Below are 24,874 nucleotides of genomic sequence, written 5' to 3'. Positions count from 1 at the left end.
TTATGACTAATGGGATAAAAACAAGAAAAGTGTGCCACAAGCGTTATGTCAATCAAAAATCTATAACTCAATATTTCATTTTGACATCAGTAACATATAACTGAATGTAGGTCATGTTCAGGTATTAAACACAAGTAACTCAATATCAATATTTTAAAATTTAGCTGAAGGGCACCAATACAATTATATATATGTTTCTTTTTATTATTCAAAACATTTTAAATATCATAGTCAGTAATAAAATTCAGACAAGTATTTCAGTAAACATTTCGTGGTATATATGAAACTCTGTGCATCAAACTTCTCAAGGACAGTTGCGATAACTGACATGGTAGGCAACTCCTATGACCTTCTCGTAACAAATGAAAATCACGCCCGAAAGTGGACATTAGAACACGTTCTACTGTTCCCACCTCTCAATGAGAGCTAATGTTGGTTAGCATATATAAAAGGCATTAGCTCACATAGACTATATGTGAATTGTGAACACGATGTCTTTATGTCAGGCTCAGTAACTTAGTTGATTGTGTGTCATCATTAACCGACATCAGTCAATGATTTGTCTGGTCCATACTTGATTATATACAGACTGCTTTCATATACCATGTAGCTTTACATAGTATAATATTGTGTACAGAGTAACAGAAAGTCTATGTTATTTATAGTCGACTGAAAACAGTTTTGCGCATTTTGAATGCTTTTTGAATGAATGATGATAGGATTTGTTTGTTTGTTGTTTAATGCTGCCCTCACCTATATTCCAGCTATATGACGGCGGTCTGTAAAATAATCGAGTCTTGACCAGACAATCCAGTGATTGACATCATGAGCATCGATCCACGCAATTGGGATCGATGGCATGTATCAACCAAGTCAGCGAGCCTGACCACCCGATCCCGTTAGTCGCCTTTTACGACAAGCATAGTCGCCTTTTACGACAAGCATAGTCGCCTTTTACGGCAAGCTTGGGTTGCTGAAGACCTATTCTACTCCGGAATCTTCACGGGTCTAAATGATGAAAGGAAGACCTAAAACTCATAAACTGTGTGTTTAATAGAAAGCTATGCTGTCATTAGTTCTCGCTACCGCTAAACAAAGATCTGAGGACATCCCATTAGGGTTCACGTCAGACCGACCAAAAAGTTTTTGACATAAATTTAAAATGAAAAGTGTTTTTTATTCATTTTCACATAAACCAAAAGTAGATCCCTAAACCTGTACAAAATAATGTATGTACAAAATTAGCCTGAACTACCAACTAGATGTGCCGTCCATCCGTCCTAATTAACACCTGTAACATTTGCACCACTCTTGAATCATTGCAGCTACAGATTCATGTCCATTCCGACAAGCTTTATGTGGTGCCGTGAATCTGTCCTTATTACGAGCATAAACATTTGCACCACTCTTGATCAGAAGTGCGGCTACAGATTCATGTCCTTTCTGACAAGCTTTATGTAGAGCCGATCATCTGTCCTTATCAACAGCTGTAACACTTGAACCACTCTTGATCAGAAGTCCGGCTACAGATTCATTTCCATTCTCACAAGCTTTATGTAGTGCCGATCATCTGTCCTTATTAACGGATCTTAACACTTCCACCGCTCTTAATCATAAGTGAGATCGCAGACTCATGTCCATTTATACACGCTTCATGTAGTGCCGTGAGTCTGTCCTTATTCCGACTATAAACATTTGCACCACTTTTTATCAGAAGTGCGGCTACAGATGCATGTCCTTTCCGACAAGCTAGATGTAGAGGCGTCGATTCTTTCTTGTCTTCAGCTGTAACATTTGCACCACTCTTAATCAGAAGTGCAGCCACAGATTTATTTCCATTCAGAGAAGCTGAATGAAGTGCCGTCCATCCGTCCTTATCAACAGCTGTAACACTTGAACCACTCTTGATCAGAAGTGCGGCTACAGATTCATGTCCATTCTGACAAGCTAGATGTAGAGCCGATCCTTTCTTATTAACAGCTGTAACATTTGCACCACTCTTGATCAGAAGTGCGGCTACAGATTCATTTCCATTCTGACAAGCTAGATGTAGTGCCGTCCATCCGTCTTTATTAACAGCTGTAACACTTGCACCACTCTTGATCAGAAGAGCGGCTACAGATTCATGTCCATTCTGACAAACTGGATGTAGTGCCGTCCATCCGTCCTTATCAACAGCTGTAACACTTGCACCACTCTTGATCAGAACTGCGGCTACAGATTCATGTCCATTCTGACAAGCTAGATGTAGTGCCGTCGATCCGTCCTTATCAACAGCTGTAACACTTGCACCACTCTTGATCAGAAGTGCGGCTACAGATTCATTTCCATTCTCACAAACTGGATGTAGTGCCGATCCTTTCTTATCAACAGCTGTAACATTTGCACCACTCTTGATCAGAAGTGTGGCTACAGATTCATGTCCATTCTGACAAGCTAGATGTAGTGCCGTCGATCCGTCCTTATCAACAGCTGTAACACTTGCACCACTCTTGATCAGAAGTGCGGCTACAGATTCATTTCCATTCTCACAAACTGGATGTAGTGCCGTCCATCCATCCTTATTAACAGCTGTAACACTTGCACCATTCTTGATCAGAAGTGTGGCTACAGATTCATGTCCATTCTGACAAGCTAGATGTAGTGCCGTCCATCCGTCATTATTAACAGCTGTAACACTTGCACCATACTTGACCAGAAGTGCGGCTAACGAACCATGTCCATTCTGACAAGCTATATGTAGAACCGTACATCCTTCCTTGTCTTCAGCCGTAACACTTGCACCATTCTTGATCAGAAGAGCGGCTACAGATTCATGTCCATTCTGACAAGCTTGATGTAGTGCCGTCCATCCGTCCTTATTAACAGCCGTAACACTTGCACCACTCTTGATCAGAAATTCGACTGCAGATTTATGTCCGTTACCAGAAGCAAAAAAAAGAGCCGTTGTTCCAGTTTTGCTTTTGTCGTCAACATTTGCACCGCTTTTGATCAAAATGTGTGCTACATTCTCATGTCCATTTAAACAAGCAATGTGCAGTGGATATATTCCCGCTAGATATGCATACTTTGTACCCATGATAGGACTGTACAATGTAAGTTTAGCTCTATTTTGTACGTCGCCCTTCCTCCTGGAAACAAGAACAGCAACAGCTTCGACATGACCGTTTTCACAGGCACAGTGCAAAGGGGTCCATCCTGGGTCATCGGTACTCGCTACAAACTCGCCCTGGTCTATCAACAAATGCATGCGTCTAATATCTCCGAGGTTGGCTGCTTTATGTAAACTGTATCTCGTATCATCTATGCTGGTCGACATATTGACTATTGTATACACAAACGTTCTGGCCTTTGTTGATGCTGGATTATTTGTCAGCTTTTCACATGGGGACTCAACCACTGCAAGAAGGACAAAAATCTTTCAAATACAGAACCAAACAAGTTAATTTTTCATTTTGGCAATATATCTAAACTAAGTGAATGAGTGAGTGAGTTGGGTTTAACGCCGCTTTTAACAGTATTCCATTTATATCGCGGCGTGTCAGCTTCATGTAGGAGGAAAGCCCGAAGCGATGCAGGTCTCAGATGTTTACCACCTCAGTGAAACCCACGAGCACGGGTATGGTGCTGACAAACCTAGAAACATAATCGGGGCGAACCTGGATTCGAACCCACAATCATAGGTTTCTGGCGTGCACAAGGGACGCAACTCTGCACAGCGAATCACAGCGCCTTAGACGACCGGGCCACCCGTGCCCCCTGGTATGGTGGCTAATTTTTGTTGCTGCCGATCTACATGATCTTTAGCCCCTTTTTTATATTGAACTGTTAATTGGTAGTTTATTCTTTTACATGCTCTCAAACTAGTTTTAAATACAATCTGTGATAATCTAGTTATCATTCTGTCCTTCGATGACAGGATTTTATACACTCTGAATATATTTGTTTTTAATAAATACTTTTGTCAATGGCTGAAATATTGCCGATCTGACGGAAAATTTTAATTCACTCACTCTATCAGCATGATCAGACTTCCATCCATTTCCAAACATAACAAAAGTTCCAGCTTGACCCCAAATCGACTCAAACGATGTGATCAAAGAAGCTGTTGAGAACTTAATGGAAACAAAAACGGATATCTACGAAACTGGGATAAAATCCCTCAACATCCCAGTCGAAGTGTATCAATGTGGAAAGGGATTTGGGTCAAGTCATTCCATGCGAGGCCCAAACCAAAGAGGCGACTAACGGGATCGGGTGATGAGGCTCACTGACTTGTAGATACATGTCATATAGTTGGAATGTTGCTGAGTGTGGTGTTAAACAACAAACAAACAAACTACGAACATTCTTCAAGAACACTGCTTTATGAATTATCCCTTACAGCTTGCATCTTACAGGACAGAAAAGTAGTATGACAATGCTAGACTTAGCAAGAATGCCGGGAAACGTATAATAATAATAAAATTGACATTAGAACAACGCCCTGTGATTCTTGGGTTTGTGGATTCTAGTTTTGTTGTGGAATATATATATTGCTATTGGCAGGATCTGCTCACCTTGTCGCGAACGCACTATTTGATAGTGATTCATAAACACATGCGCATGATATAGTCGTCTGATTTTACCAGTGATTATTTTTAAGAATATGGAAAGGGTTTTGTCCTTTGCATGTTTTGGGGTTTTGAGGTATATTTGGAAAACAATATTTATACTAACTGTCTGTGTCAATATCAGGCTGTGTATGTTCATCTGCATATTCCCGCAGTCTGCGCCAGATGTACCTCCTGTACCAGACAGTGTGGCAGCTCCTCATGACACTGGGAGGCACCTCTGCTAGTACAGCCTCTAGTGCCTGTAACAATATAGAGCCACTGGTGACGAATTATTGACAACAAAAACGACGCATTGTTCCTAAGTGTTTGACCCATATTGAGGTGTACCATAATACGTCAACTAGAGCTATACCCTGGGGCATTAGGGTAGCCCAGTGGTTAAAGCTTTCGCTTATCACGCCGAAGACCTGGGTTCAAATTCATGCATGGGTACAATGTCTAAAGCCCATTTCTTGGGCCCTGTGTTGTGATATTGCTGGAACATTGCTAATGGGCGGCGTGAAATCAAATGAACTCACTCACTCTGATCCTGTTGAAAACAAGCATGAAATACTCATATCCCCCACCAATATGACATGACCGGTTGTGTGCAAGGCAAGAAATATTGTACGATTTCAAGATCTGCTCCGGAAATGAGCCCTGACGCCATTTTCACTCTAAGTCAAAGTCGTTGGAAACTCGAAAAAAACATTTATCAGAAATCCTAAACTATCAAAAGGCACTATTTTCCCACTAGACCCATCTGTTGCGGACAGACGGAAGGGCTGGCGGACAGCATCCATTCCTATATCCCCTTCCACTTTGTATCGGTACCCGTGAAGATTCCGGGGTAGAATAGGTCTTCAGCAACCCATGCTTGCCGTAAAAGGCGACTTTGCTTGTTGTAAAAGGCGACTAACGGGATGGGGTGGTCAGGCTCGCTGACTTGGTTGATGCATGTCATCGATCCCAATTGCGTGGATCGATGCTCATGATATTAATCACTGGATTGTCTGGTCCAGACTCAATTATTTACAGGCCGCTTCATATAGCTGGAATATTGCTGAGTGCGGCGTTAAAGAACAAACCAAACCAACCAATCGTGGCATGGGATAATGAACACATAAATGTTCAATCTTGATTAAGAGTGATAGAGTACATTGTACATATAGAATGATATTATAGAAAATCTAAAAACCCACATTGTTATTAGTTTTCTTTCAGAGATGCCTCTCTTTAGTGTTTAATACAAGCATATTGTTCCCCACCAAAAAACCTTGTTAGTACTATGGAAATTTAAATAAACATACATATGTCGTACAAACAGATCAGTTTATTAATATAGATATGCATGTTAAGATACTAACAGAAATTGGAATATTCTGTTTTGATATTGACACATTTGATTGGTCAGTAACCAAGAGCATGCTTATGCGATTTACATTTGAAATAAAGTTTCCGTGCTGGGTGGGATTTTAGAAGATGCAGTGAAAAAAGTCTAAATGATGAGAAATACATGCTGCATATTATATTTTAGCGATTCATAATAATTTTCTGTATATTGCTCATATTATAATTGTTATTATACAATGATGAATGAGATTCATAAATCTAGTCCCCATTCGACTCGTGAAGATCCGGGGTAGAATAGGTCTTCCGCAACCCATGCTTGCCATAAAAGGCGACTATGCTTGTCGTAAGAGCGACTAACGGGATCGGCTGGTCAGGCTCGCTGACTTGGTTGATGCATGTCATCATATACCAATTGCATGGATTGATGATCATGATATTAATCACTGGATTGTCTGGTCCAGACTCGATTATTTACAGACCGCCGTTATATAGCTGGAATATTGGTGAGTGCGGTGTTAAAAAACAAACAAACAAGTTCCCATTCAGTTGCCGTACCATATTCACAAAGATGCCACAGCTATGCTCATCTGTTTGACTGAGTACTGGATATTCTGTCGTCATCCATGTGACCACTGATCCATCAGCTCTCCTCAAACTGTGTGTATATTTTCTGAAAAATAGATATTAGATCTAGAGTTTACTACCTCTATTTGTTTCTGCTGCCTCAAACCAAACTTCAACCTAGCGATATACATTTAGGACAAGTTAACTACATATGTTTGTAGATGAGGCAGACTGCAGCTCTTGTTTCAAAATCGGTTTGAGACTTGAAGACTATCGCATTCATCAGTGTGTCCTTTAGCTGTGCTCCACACTTGAGTCTTCATCAATCATAGGCTTAGAGCTGACATCACCTGTAAGCCCACTTATTACAGTGCTGTACACATTTAATCTCTACATCTATCGCACGTTTATAGCTGACCACGCCCTCAAATTACCTCCAATGTTGAATAAGTTTGTCCTCTACATTAAGAGCAGACTTAGAGTTGACCACGCCCACGGTTCCATCCTGGGCATTGGCGACCAGAAGCACCCAGTGTTTAATCAGTGGCATGTTCACTGGCATCAGGATCCACGTGTAAGTTCCAAGTTCCTCCTAATATAAAATAAAATCCACAAAATCATTGCCAGAATCAATGAAATACCTTGATGATACCGACCGTATCACGAGCAAGTGTTTATGAATCTCTTACAAATAGGAATGACACTGACCATATCACGAGCAAGTGTTAATAAATCTCTCACAAATAGGAATGATACTGACCATATAACGAGCAAGTGTTAATAAATCTCTCACAAATAGGAATGATACCGACCATATCACGAGCAAGTGTTAATAAATCTCTCACAAATAGGAATGATACCGACCATATCACGAGCAAGTGTTAATAAATCTCTCACAAATAGGAATGATACCGACCATGTCACGAGCAAGTAGTCATGATACTAGTTGTTCGCGAAAAGAATACGCATATTCTGCCCACCAATTGCACCCGTCACAAACACATGCGAAGGCAAGTCAACTGCTTGCTCGAGAAACACAGGAAAATAATTATGGTACAAGTCAAAATGTGGAATTGCATCGGACATCTTTTTTGTCACTGATGTGTTAAATCATGATTTGGAAATGCCCTTCACAAGCATACATTAGAACTTTCTCAATGCCCTTCACATGCATACATTAGAACTTTCTCAATGCCCTTCACATGCATACATTAGAACTTTCTCAATGCCCTTCACATGCATACATTAGAACTTTCTCAATGCCCTTCACATGCATACATTAGAACTTTCTCAATGCCCTTCACAAGCATACATTAGAACTTTCTCAATGCTCTCCACACTTACGCCTAGTCCCCAAACATAGAAAGAAGCACCCACATTTATATTGACAAAGGACCTCCAGTGAGATGGGGACAATCTAGAATGTGGAAAGGGCTTTGTCACTTTTATTTACAGTAAGTGAGAGAGTGAGTATGGTTTTACGCCACTTTTAGCAATATTCCAGCAATATCACGGCGGGGGACACCAGAAATGGGCTTCACACATTGTACCCATGTCGGGAATCGAACCCGGGTCTTTGGCGTGACGAGCGAACGCTTTAACCACTATTTACAGTAAGGGTTGGTTGAAAAGGAAAATAATATGGTCTTGAGTGTTTTACCCTGATCAAGCAAGATGCTCTTTAACCACAGAGTCATATGGATATCTACAGACTGCTGTATTGTAATCTACATTAATGAATTATAATTTCATTTGATCAATTTTACAGATATTAGCTAATATTATCTTATGGTTACAGTTTAACATTATATGCTTAAATATCAACTGTACTTGAAATACATTTCCATGATCGCGTGTGTTCTTTCAAAATCATATCCATACAATTACTTTTCCCCTGTTTTCAATACATGTGTATGACATTTTTTTGGAAATGGCTAAGTAATTGAACATTTTAAACTCAATGACCAAAGTGGTAAAGGTCTGAGGCGTGCATCACTTCAGGTTTTCCTCCCACATTAATCTGACAGTCTGTGATATAATTGGAATACTGTTCAAAGCGGCCATTAAACCTAACTCAGTCACTAACTAAACTCAACTGGTGCGCCGATGTACTGAGAATGCTTTTGGTAATCAAAATGTCGTTGCCGAGCTGATAAAAATATCGATATTCTAGTGAGTGAGTGAATTGGGTTTATGCAGCTTTTAACAGTATTCCAGTTATATCACGGCATGTCAGCTTAATGTGGGAGGAAAGCCCGAAGTGATGCAGTCTCAGATGTTCACTTCACTTCGTTGAAACCCACGAGCACGGGTATGGTGCTGACAAACCTAGAAACATAATTGGGGCGAACCGGGATTCAAACCCACAATCATAGGTTTCTTACATGCCCAAGGGACGCAACTCTGCACAGCGAATTACGGTGCCATTGACACCTGGGCCACCCGTGCCTCCACCATTATTCGAAAGGATAATGCTTCAGAAAATACATGCATCTACATTAAAATGAAAGTATTCTTAAGTGAACCACCAAGGTAAACCAGACCCTTCCGTGCTGAGGTTTGACGAATCGGTTTTGCCAAGACACGTAGTGTGTTCACTGCTGTGATCGTCGACTTCAATGGTTGTGAAGTCAATGATAACATGGACCAACAAGGGACATACAAACTGCATGTGACTGTCCATGTTACTTTTACCATCAGCATTGACTTCACACACATGACCAATTAAGTTATACATGGCGTGTTGACATATGTACAGTGAGGATATTCTTGTTAAAAAAATGCTGATCTAAACCTTCAAGGAACTGTTACAAAACCGACTTCATATCTCTCAGAGCTGAAATTAGATGCTTAACAAAGATTCATAACCGAATCAAAGATCTTACCATGTGTCTAAAAACCTAATGCGAGTACTTTTCTCATTCCTTTACACATGAATGAACATGACTATGCCCGTCCATACCTTGCAAGGAGGCCCGTCATACCCGTCTTTCTCCCAATCGCTGACCAGGAAGGAATCAAGTACAATGCAGTGATGGCTGCTGCACCTATTCCAAGTGGTCTGCAGGACATGCATGTATGCTTGCATGACCTACAATGGAGGGACAAAGGTATTTACAAAACAAATTCATATTGCAAAACCCCTACGTCCCATGTTTTAACTAGCAACTTACAAAAAAACATCATTGCAACATGTATCCTGTCTGAAATCCTCAGGTAACAACGACTGAGCGATTTAATATGTTACTTGGCCTGAGAGCAATTTCAACTACATGTATTGGAACAAACATTTTTTCATTACCTCATAATATTATATGATTTTCATCTTTAATAATGTTATTGCTAATATCATTTTTTGAAATGGCCTACCAATCACGAGCGAGAAGAAGATAGTCCTGATCGATTTTAGACTTTTGATTTGTCCAAGTTTTGGTAAAATATTAGAATAAAACTTGGCAGAATTGAATGACATAATTCATGAAGAGCAAAAGATGAGAAAGCTAGAAAAACCCAAAAAATTACCTCATCGCCAAGCCATGCTGTCTGATCGAGGAGATGATTCCTCTGGATGTTGTGGGGCCCCACCTTGCACATCTGAAGATCCGTCCCATCGTCATCATCTGTCACGGCGTTGTCACTCATCACATGTGGTGGATAGACATAGAGGGTGTCAACAAACTCTGTGATGTCCGTCTTCATGTGATATGCACCTACTATGACAGCTGATATCAGACTGAGATAGGTCTCCGGGCACTGGTCATCACCGAGAACGTCCGGGCTAAGTCGTGACCACTTCAACCTGTCACTGACTTCTGCGAGGTCATTTCTCCATTGACTGTTTATGTCAGCGATTAATGATAAACAGGGACTGTCAACGGAAGTATACGTGGTGTTTTTCTCCCAGTATTGTGTCAGGTTCAACACATACCTTGCGATAACGATATGTGTACGTTTGTTCAGCACACTTTCGGTGAATGATCTGAGATTGGTCGGTCTTTCATCATGTTGATGTCTAACACATTCGGTGGTTATGTTGTCCATGGAATTGTTTTCTGTTATTTGTTCGCTTTCTGAACATTTAGGAGTTTTCACACACATATTCGCAATATCAGGGTCATGTTTCCTTTTCTTCGAGCTAACTTCACCTGAGGAAGGCTGGGAAGTAGGAGAGTTGCTATTTGGAGGATCATGACCACATTCCATATCACTTGTCTCCCTTTCTCCACCATCTTCATCTCCAGAACCAGCTATTCTTACGCCAGGGTTCACCACCTCAGATCCATGGGGGAGGGCCGCATTCAAACGTTTCTCATATTTTGGATCCGATAACGCTTCTGTGTGTTTTCCTATGTAGTGTACTAACATATATTTCACGTCTGCCCCGAGCAAGTTGTATGCCTGTCGTTTAAAAGACTTGGTGGTGCTGCCATCACTTTTATAAGCCACGAAGTACTGCTTGACAACTTTGGGTGCAGGGTTGGGTTGTTCCTGGGAACCGATATGCTTGAAGTGGTAGCTGTCATTCTTCCATGAGTCTGTAGAGCAAAAACCAACCAGTTACAACTATGTCATAGCGCAATGCTCACAAGATGTACATTTTTTGTGATTTTTTTTGTTCCTACGGTTCGCGTTAGTTAAAGTAGTGTTTACTCGGATCTGCTGCAATGAACATAATACATTATTATATACACAGGTCCATCCATCAAAATAGAATGATCAACAAGGATCTCAGTGTCTCCCAACAACTATCAGGATGTCACGCTGTTCACGTCTAAATCTAAATCCAAATTCAATAGTTTAAGGTAAGTGATCGTTTAAAGTTATTAGTGAGTAAGTTTACACTCGAGACGAGATTCAAAGGCTGACAACTGCAGCTGAACTGCGTCAGGCGTTCCTCAGAGTGTGATCTCAAGTGCCTTTGGCCTTCATCAACCACCTCATCCATTCCATGTATCGACGTTACATGGCAGTAATCAATGCACATGGCGGATACACGAGATACTGACTTGTGATGCTATTTTCTCAGAGACTAGTGTTGTGTTTCACTTTAAGTACATTTGACACTTTAATTTCAACCTTGATGATCAGTTTTGTCAAATTTCATCTTTTTGATATGTCTCAAAGTATGTTTACAGTGTTTGGACAAATAAGGTTTCTCATATATCTATCCATGGTGAAGTTTCTTTTGCGGTTCATTTATGGAGTTGATAACGCATCTAGCCATTTATTCTTCACTTGAAAATCCTTCATTATAAACTGTAAATCTCTCATTTAACTCGTCAATCGAGGTTTTTCGTTTCGCAAAGCGCCATTTTTGTTACTTGACCAGTGTGTATTCTTTCACTTCTCGCAGCGATCTCTCCTAGTATTCAAGAATTTTTTTTGTTGAAGTTTTTTTTGTTTTTGGTATATAATCCTATCGAAATGTATCATAAAGAACAACCGTCATCCTAAATATTTTTTGATACTTTTGTTTACATTTTTTAAGTGGTGGTGAACTGCCCCTGTGTGTCAGTTAGGGAGAATTTTCATTTCAAGGTTTTGCATTTGTAATGAACTAGTTTAATTTTCGGGTAGACAACTGCACAATAAGTATACCGTATATATATAACAAATAGGATATTCCATGTGTCTCGTGAAATGTCATATTTCTCTCATCTCGTGACAGGGTGAAAAGGTGATATTTTCACTCACCTTTCCCCCCATCACTCGATGAAAGAAACATGATATTTCACTCGACACATCGAATATCCTCTGTATCTACAATGTAGATATCGCTTGATCTCCAGTGGGAGATGATAAATAGAGATTACTACACGAGTGTCTGACAGATACCATTTATCTTACGAGTTGTTTCAAAACCTATCTGACGAGCGTATCTGACATACTGCTTACTTCTCATAAATAATATGATGACCCTACACAAAAAGGTTGCTGCCATATCTGTGGATTATCAAGGCGAGGCTGATTATGCAAACTAGATAAGATCAAAGAACTGGCTGGATGCCAAGTTAATACTGTTCAAAGTAATTACAAAGTATGTACAACAATTATCATTTTCGAATTCAGGGATGTATGTATCACAGTTAATTTTGAAATACATGTGATAGGCGTCTCTGGGATAACCGGCATGCAGAAACATGATTTTGTAAACATTATCCAATATGGCAGAACGTACACTTCAGTGTTCGTGTTTGCATATTTTCCAAAACATTCTAAACAATTCTAGACTCATCGGTGACGATTCAGAATTATGATTAGTCATTTGATAAAAAACAGATAACCATGATCACTAATATGCTACTGTTGAAATTCAATTCTTCGAGTAAATATCTTATATTTAGATTTCTAAACACATTGTGAATGGTGATTTAGTAATGTGTCAAAAATGGCGAGATTTGCAATGTGCCTAAATTTCAGAGGTCACTTTCAGTAAAAATGCTTTGAAGTTTACTAGATCTAGTGTGCGTGATGTATTTTGAATTTGATTTAATTTCAAAGTGAGGGTTGAAGAGGAAGGACATATATATCAAAACCCGTGAAGATCCGGGGTAGAATAGGTCTTCAACAACCCATACTTGCTGTAATAAGCAACTATCCTTGTCGTAAGAGGTGATTAACGGGATCGGGTGGGCAGGCTCGCTGACTTGGTTAATGCATGTCAATTGCATGGATCGATGCTCATGATATTGTTGTATTATAGTACCTTTCACCCATTGTAAGTGCATTCAGTTAAATTTTGCATCCCCTGTGTAATATATTCCGTATTTTCAAGGGTGTAAGTAGATACATATTGAGTGGCTCGTCCACGGTCTAAGGGAAATCACTCTGTCAGTCCTCTGGAAGTTGTGCCGCTTAGCGCACTGTCAAATTGAAAGCGCTTACGTCATTTGCTGACATCATTGGCTGACGTATCTTTGTCAGCCATGTTTTATCAAATATAAAACAAACGTGACCCAAATTCTTGTTGTTTTCAGCTATGTATGATAATTAACGGTAAAGATAAGACCACAACATAGGTATTTATGTAGATAAGAACATGTAGATTTGAAATAACCATATTTGGCTGTATAGATAATGTTGTAATTAGATAATTACTTGCTTAACGATAACGCTTCGCCCAGTCAGTGTTCGCGGAAGACATGGTAGCGAAGGACAGTCAAGGTCATTTGTCGTTTGAGTACTCACACAAATATATATGATGTGTATCGCTGTCAAACATGTACACACACTCCTCAGGCAATGTTTTCAAGCAAAAGTTAGGATAAAAAGCTATATTTGTCCACACCTCGCTGATCGTTCATATTTTAGGTCACGTGACCTCCCACATTTTCATGTACATCATTTGGCATACCTTCGTTGTATATTTTGTAAGAACACACTTCAAGCATATAGCATAATCATTGTAAATATAATTTTTCTGCATTAAAACATTATAATTGAGCTGAACCAAAATAAGTTACAACACATCCCATTTCATAGCATAGCATGTCTTAGTTAAAGGGAGGTAATTCTTGTTGTCTTGTTTACACACTGATTTTACGACACTTCACAATGTAATGCAGTTTGACTCAATACTCATTTATAAGATAATCTGTAATTTCTTAGTTTTCATTTGTAATAACAAACTATTGGAAGTATAATTCATTAAGGTATTATTTTCACACATAACATATGCCAAGTATATAATTAGTTCACTTTTATAGAGTATTTGATATTTATGCAATGTTGTAATACAGTATGGAAATTTAGCATCTCACTGGTGTTATGGTTACCATGAATGCATGGATTTATCTTTTATGGTTTCTTGAAAGTTGATATTAATGTTATCAATTAGTTCCATTGCAAGTTGTGTTGATGGGTCTTGTCATCTAATGTTGACATCGAAAATATAAGTAACCAAGAACTAGTTGGGTATTATAATACTTTATTGTATGCCTAGTATATTTAATGAGTGTTGATATTTTATCCGTTGCGCCACACCAAGTTGAAAACTTGAAGTATAAACATGTATTAACATGACGTATCTTTGTCAGCCATGTTTTATCAAATATAAAACAAACGTGACCCAAATTCTTGTTGTTTTCAGTTTTCAGCCATTCTGAGTGAATGTGACCTGGGTAACATTTGGCGAGCGTGCCAGGATCAGAAGATTCTACGTTACCCAGCACTGAACAACATGGCGGAATGGGAAATCAAGTCCATTATATATGGGTTGAGTCCAACCCGACTGGGTGAGATCCTCGATCGACTAGGAGTAACAGTCAAGTCTACCGAAGATAAAGGACAGTTGTTGACAACAATAGAGTCCTACATTACTGATTGCAAGACAGATGAGAACAAAGGGGCTACCAAGTTAGGCCTACTTCTGACATTCTGTAAGGAAGACAGCATGCCTGTAGACACTGATTCTGGAGTTCATCGTTCCCAAACTCAAGCTTCTTGGAGGAAAGAATTCAAGGTACATGGACAAATCAACGGAAAACTGGGAATCAGCTTTGTTAATCTGGTTAGGCAAATAGATTCTGGGAAACAACGGGGCTATTCTGACACAGAGATTATTGATGGAGTTATCAGAGCAATTAGCACTACAGATCCGTTCCGTGGGTACCTGGAAGGAAACGACAAGTTATCCATACCTGTACTTCGTAAACTGTTACGATCATACTTTCAAGAACGAGGAGCTACAGAGCTATACCAAGACCTAAGCAATGGGGTACAGTCACAGAAAGAAGAAGCCCTAGACTTTGTTCTGAGGATGCTTGATCTCGGCCAGAAGATTCTTTTCTCTTCACTTGAAGAAGGCGCTGATGTGACATATGATCCGATCTTGGTTCGTCAGGTCACACAAAGAAGTATACTGACTGGTCTCAGAGATCCTATATTGGCTCAGGAACTGAAGAATTCATTTGGTAGGGACCCAAGTGATGAAGAGATTGTTACTCTGGTTAGTAGTGCAGTTTCTTCCCTCAACGAGCGAAATCGCAAAACCAAATCAGCAAGTGTGAGAGGAATTCAAGCAGAAAACAGAACTGGAAACCCAAGTACACCGGTGAAAGATGATGCAACTCAAAGCCTGATTAAGGAACTACAAGCTGAAGTGGCTGCATTAAAGATGAACAATACTGCTCAATCAAGAATGGCACAAAGGAGACCCAAGAGATTATGCGACAGTTGCACAAGTACCGGCAGGAGCTATTGTGATCATTGTTTTGCCTGTGGTTCAAGTGAACATCTGCAGATTGGGTGCAAGAAGCGAAGGCAAAATCGTCGGTCGGAAAACGGGAGCGAGTCAGTGATGTCAGGGGCCCTCTGACTCGTGTGGAAAAGACCCTGAATGTTAGCTGTTGTCAGTGTGAAAAGAACCTTGAAGGATCTAGATATCAGAGATGTTCTAAATGCCATACTACTCCCTACTGCTCCTACAGCTGTCAAGCTGTCCACTGGGACCACCACAAGAGGGTATGCAGTGCCATAAGTGGACTTGAGAGCAAAGCTAACAAGATAGATATGGGTGACACAGCTTCACTAACACCAACTCAGAAGCAGGAACTGGTCAGGCTAGTTGGTAAACAGTGCAAGGTACTCTGCCTATTCAATGGTATAAAAACAGAGGTCTTATGGGACACTGGTGCGCAGGTATCGATAGTATCACAGTCATTTCTCGACCAAAACTTCAGAGACAGTGAAATCAGGGACATTCATGAACTTCTGGGTGAAGACCTGACAGTCAAAGCCGCCAATGGGGAAAATATACCATTTCTGGGATGGACAAAAGTGCAATTTCAGTTGTTGAGGGGAGACCCTAACAAATCCCTGAACGTTCCAGTTTTAGTCACAAATCTTACAGATTTTGATTGTCCAATCATTGGTTCTAATGTGATAGAACAGTATCTTAGTGATACTGATGCAGATAGTGTTCATGTGATACAGTCTGGTCTGCCGACAGTAGCTAAATCTAAACTAAATGCCATTGTAAATCTATTGAAAGAGGAGAAATCTGATATATTGTTTGAAGTTTTCAGCAGCAAGCAGGGTATCACAGTTAGCGCAGGACATTGTATGCGTGTGAAATGTCAAGTCAAGTCCAACCTCAAAGAACCGATTACAGCTGTGTTTGAACCAAGTAATGATAACTCTTTGCATGAAGATTTAACAGTTTCAGGATCACTACTCCACATCAAGAGAGGCACTAAGGCCAGCATTCCAGTCACTCTGATGAACCATTCTAGTCGGGACATACAAGTTAAGAGTAAAACACTTCTTGGAACTATCCAACAAATACAGTCAGTGACACCACTGAAACCACCAGACAACCTTGAGACCCCACTGCAGGAAGCAACTGAACGTGCATCGGATGATCCTCCATCATCACAGATACCAGTTACAGATGGAGAACTCTCTGGCATCCACCAGTGGATCTTGACAACACAGATCTATCTGCAGAAGAGAAGGGGCAGGTACGTCAAATGCTGTATGAGGAATCAAATGTATTTAGTCGAAGTGATGATGACATTGGCACTATTACTGAACTGCGAATGGACATTCGCCTAACTGATAACACACCAGTACAGAAGAGTTACATGTCTATTCCTCAGCAACTTTATCAGGAAGTTAAGACTTACCTGGAGGATCTTTTGCTCAAAGGGTGGGTGACCCCATCGTCATCACCATATTCAAGCCCACTTGTGTGTGTACGGAAAAGGGACTCGTCGCTGAGACTATGTGTGGACTTCAGGGCTCTGAATCGTAAAAGTATCCCGGATAGATACCCGATAATTCGTGTTCAAGATGCATTGAACAGATTAGGTGGAAACAGATGGTTTACTCTCCTGGATCAAGGAAAAGCATATCACCAAGGATTCATCCGAGAGGAGTGTCGACCATACACAGCATTCACCAGTCCCTGGGGTTTATATGAATGGACACGCATACCGTTTGGACTCAGTGGGGCGCCAGGTGCATTTCAGCGATTCATGGACCAGTGCCTTCATGGACTCAGAGATAAAATATGCATACCTTATCTAGATGACATAATCTGCTTCAGCAAGGATCTCTCTCAACACATAGAAGATGTTAGGGCAGTATTACATCGCCTACATGAGCATGGTGTGAAACTCAAAGCTAGGAAATGTAACCTCTTTCGGAAGCAGATACGATATTTAGGTCACATGGTATCTGAACAAGGAATAGGAATGGACCCAGAGGATAAAGCAGCAGTTCTGAAGCTGAAAACGAACAACCCATCAACTGTTGGTGATGTCCGTAAATTGCTTGGATTCATAGGCTACTACCGAAAGTACATTCCTAACTTTGCCAGACGAGCCCAGTGTTTATTTGAACTGTTACGGAAACCCGAAACAAAACCAGCAAAATCTGCAAAGAACAAGTACAAATCTAAGAAAGGATCTGGTCAAGTGTCATCCAACTACAAGATTGAATGGACTAAGAGACATCAAGATGCAATAAATGATCTCATTGATGAACTCTTGAGTGACAGAATCATGTGCTATCCTGAATGGGATAAAGAATACATACTCCATGTTGACGCTTCACAAGAAGGTTTGGGTGTTATCCTGTATCAACAAAGAGCAGATGGGCAGTTGGGTGTTATTGCTTATGGTTCAAGATCGCTATCCCCAGCAGAAAAAAATTATCATTCTCATTCTGGAAAGTTGGAGTTTTTAGCTTTAAAATGGGCAATAACTGAAAAGTTCAGGGACTACCTATACTATTCACCCAACTTTGTTGTCTATAGCGACAACAACCCTCTGACGTATGTATTAACAACAGCCAAGCTGGATGGAACCAGACATCGATGGGTAGCTGAGCTAGCAGACTATAACTTCTCTATAAAGTACAAGCCAGGGAAACAGAACAATGATGCTGATGGACTAAGTAGAATGCCATTAGACTTCAATGAATACATGTCCCAATGCACAGAAGAAGTAAACCCAGATGTTATAGGTACGTCTATTCAGGTAGTGAATGCTAGGGAAACAAATGAGGTAGCATGGATATCTGCAATCACAGACAGTTACAGCAACTTAACAGATCTTGACTCATCAGCTGATGATTCAAAACCCTTCCAGTGCTTTACAACAAGAGACATTCGACAAGCCCAGAAGAATGATGATGCTATTAGTCCAACTTTACAGCTACTGCGCCGCAAACGGAGTAGGAGAGAAGGACGGGATGTTGTCTATGACAAGGCCAACCCTGAATTGAACTGTTTACTCAGAGAACTCAATAAGCTCATCTTTGACAAGAATGGTATATTGTGTCGCAAAACTTCAATGTTTGGTCTTCAAGAGAGAATTCAAATGGTGTTGCCAAAAGTGTACAGGTCATTGGTGTTGAAAGAACTCCACAATGACATGGGTCATCAGGGTATCGATAGAGTGACTGACCTAATCAGGGAGAGATTTTACTGGCCCTTCATGCAGCGTGACATAGAAAGATATGTGACTAAAGAGTGCAGTTGTATAAAGGACAAACCACCGACTTTCACTCAAAGAGCTCCGCTTACTCCTATCAGAACAACAGCACCATTCCAAATGGTATCGATTGACTTTGTACATCTTGAAAGAAGTTCTGGTGGATTTGAGTACATATTGGTGATATCTGACCATTTCACAAGGTTTGTGCAAGCATTTCCTACACGAAATAAGTCTGGGAAAACTGCAGCTGAGAAAATATTCAATGATTTCGTACTTCACTTTGGCTTCCCGGAGAAACTTCATCATGACCAGGGTAAGGAGTTTGAGAATGAACTATTCCACCATCTTCAGAAGTATTGTAGTATGGCTCGCTCACGCACATCTCCATACCATCCACAAGGAAATGGTCAAGTTGAGAGACTAAACAGAACGCTGTTGGGAATGCTTCGAACACTACCACAGGAAATGAAGAGCAACTGGAAGGATCATGTGAACAAAGTAGTTCATGCTTACAACTGCACACGCCATCAGTCCACCGGTTTCTCTCCGTTCTACCTTCTATTTGGTAGATCACCCAGATTGCCTATAGACCTTATGTTCGGTCTGAACCCAGATGAAGAAAGTAGGGATCCAAGGAAGTATGTGGAAAAATGGAAATACTGCATGAAGGAAGCTTACGAGATGGCAAGCAAGAGTGCAGAGAAATCTGCTATCAAAGGGAAAAGGAACTATGATCGAAAAGTGAGAAGTTCTGTTCTACTACCAGGTGACCGAGTACTTGTCAGAAACTTATCTGAACGTGGAGGTCCAGGCAAATTACGAGGATATTGGGAATCAAGGATCCATGTTGTAGTCAGAAGAATATCGGACGATAGTCCTGTATATGAACTGGAAGCTGAAGATGGAATCGGTCGAAATAGGGTGTTACATAGGAACCTACTATTGCCGTGTGACAGTTTGCCGGTTGAAGAAGCTGTCACAGCTCCAACGCCTAAACCTAGGAAACTATTACAGAAAAGAACCATGTTGGACAACCAGTCAAAAGGTAGCAGTGACAGTTCTAGCCCAGACAACATAGCAGTTTGCAGCACACCCTCTGTATCAGATAATGATGATAAATCATCACATGTTGGCAGTGAGTCAGATGAACAGAAGGAGGAGCATTCAAACAAGTTACATCTGGAAGGGAAACTGAAGAAGAAAACAACTTGTCAACATCAGAAACTGAACATGGAACACAGTCAGACGTTAATGCGTCTGAAGGGACTGTACAACTAGATAGGCCGAGTGAAACAGTAAGTGACTCTGAACTGGCAGATGATGAAGAGGAAGTTGAAAGACTTGGACAACGTAGACGCATCAGAAGAACACCAAATATTCTGACATATGACACTATGGGCAATCCAAGATATGCACCAAGAAATGTCCGATTGCAACCTGTGCGCGTAACAATGTCACCGGCAACAAGATTTATGTGGTTCTGTCCAGCAAACCCATATCAGAACTTCAGTTCTCTTCTACAGAATTCTCACAGACCAGCGATGTACCCTATATGGTACAGATCAGCTATCCAGTGTTCCATGTGAATAACTCGAGAAACAGTAATGAGTTGTCGGCACATGCAGATTATCATGATTAGTCAGATGCTAGCTAGTAATATTTGTGCATAATTTAGAGATATAGTTAGCAATGCAAGTTTGCGTAATATGTTGTGAATGAGTCAATGAACATTATGTGTGTGTGTATGGCACATCTACCAATGTTGTAGTTATATACTATACTGAGGGTTTTGTATTGCCTATTGGCCACATGGCAATGTCAGTTATCCATCAGATTAAGTCTTTAATGATGTCAGGTACTGCAGTACCTTGGAAGGTGAACACATATGTTCATAACTAATGTATCACATTAGTAGTTCACAGCAGATGTAAATACTTGATGTTGTATTCTCATTAGCTATATTATGTACCCAGTTTGGTCTGTTGTTCAAGAATTTTGGGTCATTTTTTTATGGGGGGAGGGTGTTGTATTATAGTACCTTTCACCCATTGTAAGTGCATTCAGTTAAATTTTGCATCCCCTGTGTAATATATTCCATATTTTCAAGGGTGTAAGTAGATACATGTTGAGTGGCTCGTCCACGGTCTAAGGGAAATCACTCTGTCAGTCCTCTGGAAGTTGTGCCGCTTAGCGCACTGTCAAATTGAAAGCGCTTACGTCATTTGCTGACGTCATTGGCTGACGTATCTTTGTCAGCCATGTTTTATCAAATATAAAACAAACGTGACCCAAATTCTTGTTGTTTTCAGGTATGTATGATAATTAACGGTAAAGATAAGACCACAACATAGGTATTTATGTAGATAAGAACATGTAGATTTGAAATAACCATATTTGGCTGTATAGATAATGTTGTAATTAGATAATTACTTGCTTAATGATAACGCTGCGCCCAGTCAGTGTTCGCGGAAGACATGGTAGCGAAGGACAGTCAAGGTCATTTGTCGTTTGAGTACTCACACAAATATATATGATGTGTATCGCTGTCAAACATGTACACACACTCCTCAGGCAATGTTTTCAAGCAAAAGTTAGGATAAAAAGCTATATTTGTCCACACCTCGCTGATCGTTCATATTTGAGGTCACGTGACCTCCCACATTTTCATGTACATCATTTGGCATACCTTCGTTGTATATATTGTAAGAACACACTTCAAGCATATAGCATAATCATTGTAAATATAATTTTTCTGCATTAAAACATTATAATTGAGCTGAACCAAAATAAGTTACAACACATCCCATTTCATAGCATAGCATGTCTTAGTTAAAGGGAGGTAATTCTTGTTGTCTTGTTTACACACTGATTTTACGACACTTCACAATGTAATGCAGTTTGACTCAATACTCATTTATAAGATAATCTGTAATTTCTTAGTTTTCATTTGTAATAACAAACTATTGGAAGTATAATTCATTAAGGTATTATTTTCACACATAACATATGCCAAGTATATAATTAGTTCACTTTTATAGAGTATTTGATATTTATGCAATGTTGTAATACAGTATGGAAATTTAGCATCTCACTGGTGTTATGGTTACCATGAATGCATGGATTTATCTTTTATGGTTTCTTGAAAGTTGATATTAATGTTATCAATTAGTTCCATTGCAAGTTGTGTTGATGGGTCTTGTCATCTAATGTTGACATCGAAAATATAAGTAACCAAGAACTAGTTGGGTATTATAATACTTATTGTATGCCTAGTATATTTAATGAGTGTTGATATTTTATCCGTTGCGCCACACCAAGTTGAAAACTTGAAGTATAAACATGTATTAACATGACGTATCTTTGTCAGCCATGTTTTATCAAATATAAAACAAACGTGACCCAAATTCTTGTTGTTTTCAGTTTTCAGCCATTCTGAGTGAATATGACCTGGGTAACAATATCAATCACTGGATTGTCTGGTCCAGACTCGATTATTTACAGACGGCCATCATTTAGTGGGCGCCATTACACAACAAACAAACAGTGCCGGTTTCTCCATCTATATGTCGATGTGGCATCCTGGGGGTTTACACTCTAAAAAAATATAACGTTTAACACATATGTGGGTGAACATTAATATTGTCAGAAATATGCATTTTCATTTAAGTCTAAACTTCAAGACATGCAGTATTTAACCTACCTTCCACCGAGTCTGCCCCCACCCTGTACAAGTACCCGTCTCCCCCATGGGGTTGAGCTGGGGGTGTTACTATTGCCCGTGTGTCATCAGGGTTGTCCAGTATCTCCAACACTTCAGTGAGCTTCAGTGCCTTATTCCTCCCCGTGAAGTACGGAGCTGTCACCTCTCTGTCTACGCTAGCCATGCTACCCAATGTTTGCTGTGCTGCTATGGCCGCCCCACTCTTTCTGTACAACGCATAATGAAGAGAAACTATAGACAGTGACGTGGCGCTTTGTATACGACATGACGCTTGGCTGCCTGCCAGGTAGTTGTGCATATGCGGGTACATGCAATCAATGCCGCAGACTGGTTTCCTGGGTATGCTGGAGCTACACTGACCCAGGCACAAGCTCCTTCCCAGCGCGTGACACCTTCGTTACACACTCTCCGCGAACGGGCTATCGCTGTGAGGAGCTTGACCCAGGCAATGGCGGCCTCCATAAGACAAACAAACATGGCGGACACGAAAAACGCTAGAACGGGTGGTTATGTTTTTTTCTTAATATTTTCATGAATGCTCTTGCTATATATACGTCGCGAGAATAACGTCCATTGTTACTGTTAGTGAAGGAAAACATTATTTAAGCTGTTTCGAGACTCGAAAGTGGTCGTGAGTGTGTGTCATTGTTTACATTTCACGACACACCCCATTTTCAACAGTGATATATGCGTTAATATTTCGTGACAGCTCACTGTTGTCCCGAAATCTTACATATAATACATCGAATTAAACAACCACGTTAATGGAATACCGTTAGCATCTTTATTTGAGCAAATTTGTTGACGCAAATGTCGCCGATTAAGCCCCGCTTTCTCCCATTAGCGGAATTATTGAACGCCCACTAGGCCTATAAATTACCTTTAAAAAATCTAACACTTATGAACCGTAATTATGGTATTTAATGATAGGGTTTGTCATTGGTTCTGATATTTGGATTCTGGATTTTATTCACCTGAAAAGCCATTTATTTGGCATTTGTTTGTTTTCTTATTACATAGTGAAATTAATCAGTGTTGCGCCAGCGCAGCATACCCAATTAAGGGACCAGGCTGCAAAACCCTTTCCATATCCAAAAGTAATCTCTGCATAAAGCAGAGTCGACTGTACGATACCGTCAATATCATAAGCCTGTGTTTATGGATCACTATCGAATAGTGATGATACCAATTGTTCGCGAAAAGGTGAGCGTATCCTGCCCCACTGCCGTCACAAACATATGCAAAGGCAAGCCATATGTTCACTAGGAAAAACACGGGAACATTTGGTGAAGTCCTGTGTTCTTGTATACTGTTGAAGACAGAACGAGTTACAGCTTTAACTTTGAGATTTAAAGGACATTCACGACAGAATGTAGGAGCAAGGGAACAATTACGTTTTACATTTTAACTATCACATTAAGGACATTCGAGAAAGAGTTATAGTGAGTGTGAGTGAGTTGGGTTTAACACCGCTTTTAGCATTGTTCCAGTTATATCACGGCTTGTCAGCTTTATGTGGGAGGAAAGCCCGAAGTGATGCAGGTCTAAGATGTTTACGGGGCGGTCGGGTAGCCTAAAGCGTTCGCTCGTCACGCCGATGACCCGGGTTCGATTCCCGACATGGGTACAATGTGTGAAGCCCATTTCTGGTGTCCCCCGCCGTGATATTGCTGGAATATTGCTAAAAGCGGCGTAAAACAATACTCACTCACTCACTCACTAAGATGTTTACCACTTCGGTGAAACCTACGAGCACGGGTATGGTGCTGACAAACCTGGAAACATAATTGGGTCAGACTTGATTATTTACAGACCGCCGTCATATAGCTGGAATATTGCTGAGTGCGGAGTTAAACAACAAACCAACCATTCTCTGCAATTTCGTACATGTTAAATTAAACTGTTTTCAAAGGCTGAACATGCGAAAACACAATACTCCGACTACTTTGCAGTGTTTATTCATGTAGTTATTCTCGGTCAAGTGCAAAAATTATATTCAGTGGCACTGTTCAACAAATTCAATCTAAAGCTATGAATAGGATTTTCACCAGCTTTGGGTTCTGCAGAGATTTTGGAAACACGACTTCAGTGATGAGTTTGGCACCCGATACTTTTATGGCTAGTCATTTGGGTGGTAGCAAAACTTGTCACATACCTAAACATAATAAAAGTAATAACTCAAGACTTTCTGTCTGAATTTT

The 24,874-nt window shown here is 40.3% G+C and overlaps 1 protein-coding gene across 1 annotated transcript; it reads right to left on the bottom strand.

The window, feature by feature from the left end:
• Positions 1-23,028, bottom strand: LOC139459594 (uncharacterized). The gene is made up of 7 exons (XM_071241155.1): positions 22,653-23,028; positions 10,035-11,047; positions 9,475-9,603; positions 6,947-7,104; positions 6,504-6,618; positions 4,720-4,855; positions 1-3,399 (listed from the first exon to the last, which is right to left on the bottom strand). Exons 1-7 carry the CDS (start codon positions 22,981-22,983, stop codon positions 1,580-1,582), a joined length of 3,702 nt encoding a protein of 1,233 aa, XP_071097256.1. The 5' UTR covers positions 22,984-23,028; the 3' UTR covers positions 1-1,579.
• Positions 23,029-24,874: the final 1,846 nt, after the last annotated feature.

Source organism: Haliotis cracherodii, unplaced genomic scaffold, assembly GCF_022045235.1.
Source record: "Haliotis cracherodii isolate W230 unplaced genomic scaffold, xgHalCrac1.p SCAF_13, whole genome shotgun sequence".
In the NCBI taxonomy this organism is placed as follows: Eukaryota; Metazoa; Mollusca; class Gastropoda; order Lepetellida; family Haliotidae; genus Haliotis; species Haliotis cracherodii.
This window is presented reverse-complemented; position numbering and strand designations above follow the sequence as displayed.

Bases quoted from the DNA above. Each gene is read 5' to 3' on its own strand.
- LOC139459594 (XM_071241155.1), bottom strand. From the start codon at position 22,983: ATGTACCCGCATATGCACAACTACCTGGCAGGCAGCCAAGCGTCATGT. The intron at 6,619-6,946 runs GTAATTTGAGGG...TCTATTTTTCAG, and splicing joins AAACTTATTCAACATTGGAG to AAAATATACACACAGTTTGA. The intron at 3,400-4,719 runs GTTAGTATAAAT...TCCTTCTTGCAG, and splicing joins GCCTGATATTGACACAGACA to TGGTTGAGTCCCCATGTGAA.